Here is a 12,764-nt window from a genome sequence, read left to right as displayed (position 1 = left end):
ATTAGAAATGGATCTAACCTGCGGGTTACATATTAATATTATGTTGTTTAGGAAGTTACTTCTTTATACATCATAATAATAGACGGTAAGCTAAAATGAATACCTATAATAATTGAACGTAACAATTTCTTTTCCTTTTATCCACAAACTTACGTATACTATTTGTAAAATAAAATAAATAAATAAATAAATATACTACGACAATACACACATTGACATCTAGCCCCAAAGTAAGCATAGCTTGTGTTATGGGTACTAAGATGACTGGTGAATAATTATATGAATAATATACATAAAAGCATTCATGTTTAACACACAAACATTGTCCAGTTGTGGGAATCGAACCCACGGCCTTGGCTCAGCAAGCAGGGTCGCTGCCCACTGCGCCAATCGGCCGTGAAAAAAAAGCAGGAAAGCGATAAGGTAGGGTAAGGTAGGGGAAGCCCGGGAAAAGCGGACACATTTGATCGCCTATGGGAAGAAAATATATAGACACAGAAATGAAAATGAACATGCAGTAAATTACAACAATTACAGAGGAATTTAAGTCAAAACAAACCTTTATGCCATAAGAATATTATAAAGTATAACAGTAATATTAATAAAGAATATAACTTATCACTTATCAGTGCAGTTGTAACAAAGAAATATGCCTTCTCCTACGTAAACCGTGCAATTCTCGTGACCCGAGTTCCATGTGGAGAAGGCTACACAGAAATATCAGTTTAAGACAGTTATTCTGTGTGCTAAGACTTGGTTTTTGCTTTAACAAGTTTTAAGCTTATTGTTCCTCCTTTACACCGATCCACTTAGCCTCTGTTCGCTTTGCCCAATAGGTTGAACGTAACCTAATCTAAAATCAAAAATTAAAAACATAACCAAGCAAAAACATTAACACCATAAACACTTGTGTGATTATGAAAATACATACCTTGAAATATCGTAATTATACTATGCAAATTTACTAAATTATAACCATAAGTTATAGTGTATATAGTGTGTAGTAGTTGGAGAAAAAATGCTGCCGTCTTAAAGACTGCTCACAGCTATCTTGGCGTGTGCTGCTTAGACCGTTAGAAATAACTATCCGAGAAGAAGATAATGTAGGTACCTAATAATGTAAGTATAGCGGGCTTGCTTATCTATGACAGTCCTAAAAAACTCACGGGAAATCAGAAGTCTTACGCAGACGAAGTCGCGCGCACTTGCTCGACATTAGTCACCAATTTTTTTTATCATATTTTATTATTTCGTTTTCGATTCATAATTTTAATTCCTAGGTAATTTTTGGACCTCAAGGTATGTCATATTAGAATGTCATCTTCAAACAAGACTGCTTTAAGCGATGGAAGTAAGCCCCAAGGTCTCTTTGGTGCACGTATAACTTAAAAGAATACAGATAACAGAAATAACCAAAATAAAAATGTTGGCATGCAACGGTGGCCTTATTGCTGCAAGCAGTCTCTTCAGGCAACCCCTGTAACGAAGAACCTGTGGCAAGAGAGTCCCAGGGAAAGAAAGTTAAATAGTACTAGTCCAGAGTCAGAAAATGTTATTATCTCTAACATAATAAAAACCTTTTAAGCCCGCCACGTTAGATTGAAGTAGCTCAATGCCCTTAAACTATCTCTACTATTTGGAAGAGGTCAATGCCCATCAGGGAGCTGACGAGGAGTAGTTATATACAAATACACTTAATTGAAGATATTATTTTCAGCAGTTATAACTTTCTGAGATACGTTTTGTCGCTATCTGCAGCAGTTAAAAGCATTGACATTTCCAAGATGTCCCATTTCGATAATTGCTGACCTAGAAAATTGAAACGAATAAAAAATTCTACAATCATACGTTTCCGTCCCACGTTGGGTGCCAATTCATTTTAAAGGCCTTGGACTTTGAAGAATGGTAGTATTTTATGGCCTTTAGAGGCAAGCTTTGAGCAGAGCAGGTAAGAACTTTGTTGAGAATAATTATTTTAATAATTTGAATGATTTGTATTACATAAAAAGAAACAAAAGTTTTTTTTATAACTGCTCTATTAAAACGCATAGTAAAGTGTTTATTTTTAAATTACGATTCCTGGGTGTTTAAAATGATTATCGCATGCTTAGAAAAATATAAAAGTAGGTACAAATCTGCAACGCAAAGTAAACGAGATACTTAAAGCATAATCATAGCCATGAGTTTAAGGTTACGCTACTATAAACGATGTTTCGTTCTAGAATCTTACGAGTACTTAGGTACAAAAAGGGGTTTGTTTTTTTAGGTTTTAAATGAATAGGGTAAGGATGTGAGTTTAATTTTATAGTTATGTGTAATATTATGTTACGATTGCAATGCTATTGAGAACGTAATATTACAATGGACTGCACGTTACGGCGTATTTTGTAGACTGTTTTTAGGGCAGGTTTATTCATTCGCAGCTCGGAGCGACGGCGCGGCGCAGTGCGGTGCTATCGAGCGCCTGGGCGGGGGGCGGGGGATAGTCGCGTTCGACTATCGATATCTCCACCGAGATACGATATCTCGATTAAATACTCGATTGTCATTTATTATTCAGGTTAAGTAAGCACTCTGATACGAATTCTTAATTAGTTCATGGCGATTACTGATCTCTATTGAATTAACGTTCACGTTTTTGTGTTACAGCTCTCAACTGAATATACACTCATTAATTGCGACAACATTAAAAATTAAAATAAAATTTACAAAAATATATTAAAGTACTTCAAAAATTTATCGCAATAACATTTTTAAATTCAGGTTATGGAATGATTTGAATCAGTAGAGGAATGTTATCGGTTTTAAATAAAAGGAGATTTTCAGGAAGCATAAACAAAAAAGAGCGTTCGATGTTCGAATACGATTTGAATCGGCACGAATGTCGCTGGAATTTCTAAAAAAGAATAGCAATGTCGATAGGGATCGGGGCTTGTCGCGTCTCCGCAGACCGGCCGCGGCACTGAGCAGTCCGTCAGTGCGCTCGCAGCCCCCGGGAGCGCGGGATGGGTGGCGCGCTGCTGCTCGCGCTGCTGGCGGCGGCGCGGGCCGGCGAGCCCAACGCGACCGACCTCACCCCCGACCTCGACCTCACCTCCGACTACGCGCCCGACCTCACCCCCGAGCCCGAAGCCGACGAGAAGACCCCGTTGTTCCCCGAGGACCTGTTCACGGAGGAGCAGCGCCGCTCGGGCGCCGTGCTTTTACACGTGATAGGCATGGGCTACATGTTCGTAGCGCTGGCGATCGTGTGCGATGAGTTCTTCGTGCCGGCGCTGGACGTCATCATCGAGCGGCTCGCTATCCGAGACGATGTCGCGGGCGCTACTTTCATGGCGGCTGGCGGGTCGGCGCCGGAGCTGTTCACGTCCATCATCGGCGTGTTCGTGTCGTTCGACGACGTTGGCATCGGGACGATTGTCGGCTCCGCCGTGTTCAACATCCTGTTCGTAATCGGGGCGTGCGCGCTTTTCTCCCGCACCACGCTCTCCCTGACGTGGTGGCCACTGTTCCGCGACTGCACCTTTTACTCCATCAGCCTAATCGTGTTGATATACTGTTTCCGTGATAGCGTGATATACTGGCAGGAGGCCTTGGTACTGTTCTCGTTGTACGGCGCGTACGTGATGTTCATGCGGTGGAACCAGCCGGTGGAGCGAGCGCTGAAGAAGCTGATATACAAAAATAAGGTGACCCGCGTCCGGAGTACAGATCAGCTGATGCCAACGGTGAGCTCGCCCGCACACACCTTGCATGCACACAGACGTGGATTTGGTTAAATTATTGCACTCAGACAATTATACAAGAATAAAACACCCATTGGCACGCTTTTTAAAATTCCAAATCCATGTCGTTAAGTACGAGTAGGAAATGGTTAGCTTGAACGACCGCACATCAGTTCACTTCTGTAGCCTGAGCTACCTTTTAGATGCTTCAGCTATTGTTTAGAGACATCTAATAAGTAGTTCATGCTACTGAAAATGAAATTAATGTGCGTTCAATCCTAGATAGAGAATGATTTTGGAAACATTAGTCTAAGTACCCTACGAAATAACTTTCATCATTATATTATTATCGACATCGTAAGTAACACACGGTAACTATCATTTGTCATCACTAATATTCAAACGCATTACATTACTGTTGTAGAAAAATATAATAGATATTAATTTTAAGTTTTTTTTAGTCACAAAATTAGAAAAAAATATTTTACAGTAATTTAAATTTTGAACTTGTTTGAACATATATTTTTTATTTAAAAAAGAATTCGTTTGGAATTTGGACAGATATTTTTTTATTTAGGTTATTATCGATTGATAACTTTTTTTTATCTGGCTGCTGTTTTTTTTGACTCTGGATTCTAGACTTTTGAGCCAATTGGTATGTTTATAAAGCAGTGTTTATGATGGCCTGTTTGAGGCTCGTTGTTATGGCGACTAGAGGCGGGCCCTGCGTTGCTTACGTAACGCTAGCGTAGGCTCGCCATGAAGTAATTGTAGTAATAACGTGAACTGTTCGGACTTAGACCTTGTAATAGCTATATCTTTAGAAGAAACTCTTAAGCTTAAAAACCGTCGTAAAATCTATTTCAGTAACATTGCTCGGTGTATTATCTATATTTTAATCTACTAAATACAATGAAAATAAGATCATCGGCTGCAAATGAGAAAACTAGCTTTCGGAGTTAGCCTGATTGTGTTTAAAACAAATTTAGTACCCGCTTTTCTCCAAGGTGTTTGTTGTACTTATGTTATTTAAAAATTTACCAAAGTCGGCATCTTAGTTTTGAAAGAAATGTTGAGGTAAGCCGATTGCAGGGACTTCTTATAGATTTGAGCCAAGAAACATTAATGTAAGAAGCTGCTGAGAAAGGATACTTAAATAATGCAACAAAACCTCATCAGAATCGGTCCACCCGATAGAACGTCAACATTTTAAAAATATTAATTAAAAACACATTCCTAGTTGCTAGAGATGCGAACCCAGATAGCCTATCCAACCCGTCGGTTTAATCCCCATTCCCCATTTGGTGATAACACTTCTAATGTACACCGCAAAAAAAAAATGGCAGTAATATTACAAATAAAATAGACCAGAACAGTCGCAGCGAGTCGGAGAAAGACGCTGATCAAATGGCACAAGACCATGGAATTAAGGTCCATCTTGATAAATATTATAATTTTGACGCTTTTTTTTATATAATTAATATGAACAAGCTTAACCATTTTTTCGATTCCGACGTTTTACTTAAAAAATTATGGCTAGGCTGCATGGATACCTTTGCCTTTTTTATATTAGTGAAAAATGGTTTTTAGTTACCCAAAAAGTCTTTGATTTATCATGAAAATTCACAAATATGAAATACTTCCTTTTTGTGCGAGGTTAACTTATCAAAAAATCAGTAATAATTAGTATTAATAGCAAAACTTTACACAAGCAAAATAAAAACTAAGACTTAGTTTGGTTTTACCTGTACTAACTAGCATTATTTTTAGTTAGCAGAAAAAAACACCTTAATAATGTTAAGAAAAGGCTTCATAACATCTAAATTAAATAACCCTTTTCTTCATTAAGATGAGGGTTCTTTTTATCGTTCGAAACCTTCAGAGCACATGTATAAATAAAACTAAGATTCGTAATTGGCCATTTCTTTAATACCTAATAATTTTATTGGTATCACAAAAAATAAAACTTGTGCTCACAGCAATCTGAATGATGCTTGCAAACTTTTAATAATCTCTAAATTTCGGTGAATATTTTTGGCAAGCGTGAATTTTCATCATTAAAATAGTGGTCTTAATTGAATACAAACATTCTGAAAGCATTTTTAACAACGTGCTTTAGTAACAGCCAGTCAAAAAAATGTATGTACTCAACATATAAGTTTTTTTATTGCGGCGAGGTGATGAATTACTCTTATCGTTTATCTTCTAACTCTACACTACAAGGTTTTAAATGCTTGTTTTGATACCAAAAAAAACCCACTAAAAACTCTTTGTTACTTAAAATGAAATAGGAACCAAAACAAAGCAAGATATTAAATAAGAGCATCATCAGGAGATGTTGACTTTACAATGAATAATTGTTAAGTGATAAATTCGCCAAATGTGTCGCCTTTTATACCTTTCTGACCCCCACCTAATCTATCTAAGCCCCTTCCACCTCATTAGTGCCTCTATTATTGAACATATTCAGAATTATTCATTGTAAAGTCAACATCTCCTGATGATGCTCCGGTTTCGGAGCGAAACGTGCGTAGAGGGTGTATTGCCGAGGATCTGTGTGGTGTGGAGTATAAGGATTGAAGAAATTATAAATTACACCACACAGATTCTCCTGCTTTTCGCGGAGTATAGCAAATTAAGCTTCATTTTGATAATATATCTACGTATTTAAACCAGAAATGAGGAGATCCGTAGGGGAACCAGAGTTACCGTCATAGCTCAGCGAGTCGCAAAGCTGAAGTGGAAATGGGCGGGGCACATAGCTCAGAAAACCGATGGACGGTTTGGTCTCCAAAATTTCGACCTCGCACAGGTAAACGCAGCGTTGGTCGGCCTCAAACGAGGTGGACAGACGAGTCGCTGGGAGCAAGGAAACAAGCGGCCCAGGACCATGGATCTTGGAACTCCCTACAAAAGACCTATGCCCAGCTGTGGACTTCAATCGGTTGAAGTAATGTTGATGAATTAGAGATTTAGTTGCTTTTTTGTCATTAACTGTCGAACTTCGCAACACCTAAAGAACGCCATGTATTGAAAGAAATAATTCCTGAATTATAGATTTTTCCGAATTTTCAGTTGTTCCATTAAGTTTTCTCCAATTTTTTTTAACCTCGCTTGTATTTTGCATACAAATAAAATCCTTTGTAATATTAGCATCTACGGACCATGAAATCCTGTGTTTGATTGCCAGGCCAAGAATTGTTAGTTAGAGTTAATGCCCAACAACCCACATTGGGGCATTATGGTGGGTCTATGCTCTAAAACTCTCTCTCATAATATGATGATGATGAATTGTTTATGTTATGTAGCCTCCGAAAATAACAGATACCTACTGCTAACATAGCACTCATTCGAATTGCACAGTTTGAATAAAAACAATGTATTCATACAATGAAGGATATTTGAATAAGTAGAGATTGTTTTGCTACGAAATGCTACGTCAATGCGCTACAGTCGTCTACGGGGCTACGGAGCTACTAAATAGTTACGTAATACCCTACTGTTATAATTTAGAATCCAACCATGAGATTCATGCTGAACTGTATTAAAAAAAAACCCAAACAATGAAAAATGCAGGTAGAACTTTTTTGTACAACAATAAAACTGTACCTATATAGAAATACAGCATACGTAAGTTGGGGTTCGCAAAACTAAAAAAACGGAAAATACGGTTCCGTACCAACGTGCAATACGAAATACTACATAGTATTAACATTTTAAATATCAAGTAAGAAATAATAAAATAACACGTTTTTATAATTTGTCTTTATAGTTATAGAGACCGTCACAATCTTAACCACAAAAATTTAATAAGATTATAGACATTGGATACTTTCTATCCCGGTCAATCACAACGCGACCGTTCTTGCGGGATTAAAAAAATAGACTAAATTTTTACTTATGTATAGCATCTGAGCAAAACCGATAGTGACATTTTGGCATTGTTTGACACAGAAATAGAATTCTTTTTAGACCTGGAAAATAAAGGATTCCGAAGAACACTATTAAACATAATGTTATGCACACCCACAAAGTAAAGATTGATTTAAACCCATACAGAAATAACACAATAAAAATAGAGGTAAAAAAGGATACTCTATTTTATTATCTTTCATAGATATATGCAATGCGGGTGTCTTAAAACTAACTGGAAAATAGCTATACCGATTTGAATGTCATTTCGCCACAATACTTGGCTTGGCTTAGAAAAAAAATTTAAAAACACAAAGGTAACAAAAGAATATTGGTATTTTTCTTTTTGGGAAAACATCGGATTTCATCAAACAGATAACGAAATTGATTTCAATTACTAGACGCTAAAACTAGTACACAAAACTGTAATAATATTTTAACTCCTATTGTTAACTGTTCTCTTTGGATGCAATGTCAGGAACCCAGAGATAAGTACTCGTTGATATTATTGCATCCAATTCATAATTCAAAACTTTTTTTAAATTTTTTTTATCATTCTTGGCACAGAATATGAAAACTTGAGATCTCTGAACATAAATCGTGAAGAATAGTTTTGCTTAGACGTTTCATTTCAGATGAAAATGGTGCAGCTGAAATATAATGCAGTGGCTTTTTATAGACATGGAGTCGCCATTCTTGGCAGCGTAGCCTTGAATATTTGCTATATTGTGGGTTATTTGTAGAGTTTTTTTTTTTAATTCGTCTACAAATTAGACTTGACTTCTATCCCAGCCTGTGATAAGTGACGATGCAGTCTTAATGGTAGAGAGCTTACCTTATCGGAGGTAAAGCGGTTATATCACCCATACCTGTAATCTATTTTTAAGCGGCATCGTATCATAACGCTAAATCATTTAGCAGCAAGTCTTTGTCAGTACGGTAACCAGCCGGTGCCCACCGGACAAGATCAGAGGAAATTCAGAAATTAAATTCAAAATTGATTTATTTCTAGTAGACCCAGTTTATAAGCACTTTGAAACGACAAGTCAGTCTGATTGTAGTGACTCTACCACCGTTTCGGTAGGCCGATTCAACCGAGACGAGCTGGTAAGAAACTCAGCAGATTGCTCTTTTTCAAAATCATTTTACAGTTTACAATCTTTTAAATTTTCTATCTTGTGAAAGATGAGAGCGGAGCCAGATCAAGTTACAGTTGTCACCTACTCTTCCCGCGGGTGTCGTACGAGGCGACTAAGGAAATATAACAAAGAACGGTCAGCAGCGGCCTACCACTATTATCTACTCCAACCACCAACCTATACGCCCAGCGTGATGATTATATTAAAACCCTCCCGTTGGGAGAGGCCTTTAGTCCAGCACTGGGGTGTTATAATAAATAAATAAATATACTACGACAATACACACATTGCCATCTAGCCCCAAAGTAAGCGTAGCTTGTGTTATGGGTACTTAGATGACTGTTGAATATTTTTATGAATAATATACATAAATACTTATAATATACAGATAAACACCCAGACACTTAAAAACTGCTGCCGCTGCGCCAGTCAGCCGTCAATATATATGATGATAATGAGACAATTCTAAATTCTTATTATCTGTTAAAGCAGTAATAGTGTATTGGGTAGGAGCTCGACTTCACTTTCGGGGGCTGACTTCGAATCCCAGAACGCACCTCTAACTTTTCGAAGTTATGTGCGTAATTAAAATATCACTTGCTACAACGGTGAAGGATAACATCGTGAGGGAAACCAGAATGCCTGAGTCCAACATAATTTTTATTTATTTATTCATTTGGTATCTGTGACCCATCACTACACACTACACTATAACATAAATAGAAAAACTAAACTAAATCAAAAAAACTTACATTAAATATTAATAATATGCAATATAAAAAAAAAGTTACAAATTAAAATTTCTACGTCCAGGCAGCCTTACGTGGAGTTTAATCTACAACTTGTGAATCGGAGAGTCGTATCGATTGATTAGTGCTTTCAGAATGCCGATACTGGTTACCCACGTTCTTTCTCATCTCATCAAGGATGATATTCGTTTTCTTCTGATAATGTTCTCAAAGGGTGTGTGGAGTCCACAATTCCGCTCTGGGCTAGCGTTGTGGACAACGATTTACCCCTTCCTCATCGTGGGAGGAGACCCGTGTTCTGTGATCCAGTAATATGTTCATGTTATGATTACCTGTTAATTAGGTATGAAGATGTGAGTACAAAGTAATCTAATTTGATACCAAGTTAACAAAGAGCTAAAACAAATAACGTTAAATAATTGATTCATTATATTTTCGAGGGTTTTTAGGGGCACCCAATAAAGGGCACGGGTCTCCCACAATGAGAAGGTTAGTAGTTTAGGCCGTAGTCCACCACGCTGGCCCATTGCCGATTGGGGTCTCCACACCCCTTTTTGAACATTCTGGAGATCTCTCAGGCATGCAGGTTTCCTCACGATGTTTTCCTTCACCGTTGAAGCAAGTGATACTTTATTGCTTAAAACTCACATTACTTATCTTCTTATTATAAATTAGAAAGGATAGAGGTGCGGGCTGGGCTTCGAACTCGGTCCCCCGAAAGCGAACTCTAAAAACTTGTAATGCTGAAGTATTTTCTTAAATATGATAGTATGTAGTAGGAGTATTAATAAAAACTCTTCAATTAAATTGTACAAAAATAATATCAATACGTTTTGAGCACGTATCGAAGGCCGAGTGGTGTTATGAGAGGCATTCGACCCCGCCAAAGAAGCGGGTGTCGGTTAGCTTTGTGTGCAAAAGACAAAGACTTCTCTCATACATTAGCGCCTGGTGGTCTTGCCATCGCTTGCATATTTTTCCTGATTAACGAAATCTTTTTTATACAGACTAGCCTCTAAAAAATTTATTTATGTACGTCCATATCCATACTAGTATTATAAACGCGGAGGTATGTCTGTTTGTTTGCTTGTTACCGATCCAATTGGCTCAACCATTGCACGGATATTGATGAAATTTGCGACACAGTTCGGAGTACGAACAATCAATCAGTACATTACACAGTACAGTAATGTTACAAGGAAATAAATTTATTCTTGTTCTGATTCTGAAGTCTTTGTCAATAAGTGGACGATGGAGTGAGCTATGCTCGGAGTATCTCTACGTTATCACAAAGGAAATCATCAATCAATCATCACATAGAAAAATAACTAGAGTTACCGACATAGCTCAACCCTGAAGCTGAAGTGGCAATGTGCGGTACACAGATCTTGCAGAACTCATGTACGTTAAAGTCCCATGAAGTAGCGACCGTGCACTGGAAAGTGCGATATTCGTAGACCCTCATATGGTGCAAAGGTGATTTAATACAAGCTCAGGGAGTCGGAGGACCAATCCGTAGTCCAAGCGTTGAAGCATTAAGAAATCCTATACACGACGTAAGCTCAGCAGTGGACGTCCTAAAACTTATCATCCCAGCATAATACAGAGAGTAATAGACTTCGTTGCCAATCTTCAAGGCTTCACAACAAAACCGATCTTCGATCGAAAATCCTGGTTACTTTTATCCCGGAAATACTAATGGTTCCCGCAGGCAACCGAAAAGCCGCAGGCAGCTTTTCGCTAATTTAAATAAGTATACAAATTTCTAGTCTGGTTAATGCTAACTTTTCCAGATTTTCAAGTCAGCAGCTCTCAGACTCAATGTGATTTAACTTCACGCCCAAGGTTGCGTCACACAATTGACATTTAAAGCGTATTCAACATCGCGAACCACTCCGCGCGAATCTAAAGCACTCATTATATCCAGTGGCTGTAAATAGGACACGCTGAAACAAGGTCGCGCCGTGGCCTAGTGTGTTGCGGGCACAAACTTGGCCTGCAATTCCAGCGTATTCCGGCCTGTCTAATTGCACACGTCGAATTATGTAGGCTAAATATGGCAGTCTTTCGCAGTTCACCAGACCCACTCGTACGTCTTTATACGGTTATTAAACCATATCAAATCTCTTCTGGGTGTTAAACCAAATCGAATTGCCTCAAATTTCAACTATGCTATGTTGTTGACTTTTTTAAAAATCAAATCGGCTGCTGACTTACCAAAACTCTTATTTAACGCCCAACGTTGCGTCACACGATTGACTTTTAAAGAGTATTTAACATCGCGTACCTAGACGCTCATTATATACAGTGGCAGCTAAAAACATAGAACATCCTGAAATAAGGTCTCCCCGTATCCTACTGCGGCGTAGGCAAAATCTTGGCTCGCAATTTCGGCGTATTCCAGCCTGTCTAATTGCACACGTTGAATCATGTAGGCTGAAAGATCGCAGTCTCTTGCAGTTACCAGACCTATTCGTACGTCTTTTGACGGGTTTTAAACCAAATCAAATCTTTTCTTGGTGTTAAAAAAATCAACATTCCTCAAACTTCATCAAAATCATTTTAATGGCAGCCTTTGCAGTTCACCGTACCTACTCGTACGTCTCTATCTTTTGACGGGTATTTAACCAAGACAAATCTTTTCTTCTTCTTATAAAAAACAAATCTCTTCTAGGTGTTAAACCAAATCATAATTCTTCTAGAATCACTATGCTATACTGCTGTCTTTTAAATCGTTTTTAGCGGCTGTAAATAGCACTCGCTGGAACAAGAGCACTTGGCCTGTAATCCTAGCGTTTTCCAGTATGTCTAATTGCGTTTATTAACTTTGTCCAAAAAATTGTCATTTTTTTTGACTTGGTAATGTCATTCACATGTTATGACTTCGGCTTTTTCGTGTCGTTGCATTCTCGTCTTATGAAAGTAATTGCTTCGTTGATCTAGTAGTAAGCATGTTCAACTACGGATTACGAGATTGAAGATTTGATTCCCAGCTCAATTGGTATTGGGTCTTTAAAACCATCATAAGGGAGAGCAAGCGTATGCAGCACAAGCTGTGTCCAGCTTTGCCACACTGTAGTAAGCTGATGATAATTCTGTAAGCAGATATATGTATCTTCATAGTCTCTCACTGGAGCCATTTATAGCGTGACTGTTAAAGGTTCGTGTTTATCGACTCTCACGTGAAATTGTACGAGCTAGTAGTTTAAGCGTATACAAACTTGTCTTATAGCATACTT

General features: G+C 38.0%; 1 protein-coding gene across 4 annotated transcripts in view; it reads left to right on the top strand.

Moving 5' to 3' along the window:
• The first annotated feature begins 2,985 nt into the window (after window positions 1-2,985).
• LOC120633513 (sodium/potassium/calcium exchanger Nckx30C) overlaps window positions 2,986-12,764 on the top strand; it is a 98,495-nt gene continuing 88,716 nt past the window's right edge. For 3 of the 4 annotated variants that reach the window (XM_039903735.1, XM_039903734.1, XM_039903733.1), the window contains exon 1: window positions 2,986-3,728. In XM_039903735.1, the coding sequence (XP_039759669.1) occupies window positions 3,006-3,728 (723 nt within the window). In that variant the 5' untranslated portion in view covers window positions 2,986-3,005. The remainder of the gene's footprint in view (window positions 3,729-12,764) is intronic. The other variant, XM_039903736.1, reaches the window with a different exon arrangement.

This window comes from Pararge aegeria, chromosome 21 (assembly GCF_905163445.1).
Source record: "Pararge aegeria chromosome 21, ilParAegt1.1, whole genome shotgun sequence".
Classification (NCBI taxonomy): domain Eukaryota; kingdom Metazoa; phylum Arthropoda; class Insecta; order Lepidoptera; family Nymphalidae; genus Pararge; species Pararge aegeria.
Note: the sequence above shows the minus strand (reverse complement) of the source record. Positions and strands in the feature narration are given on the sequence as shown.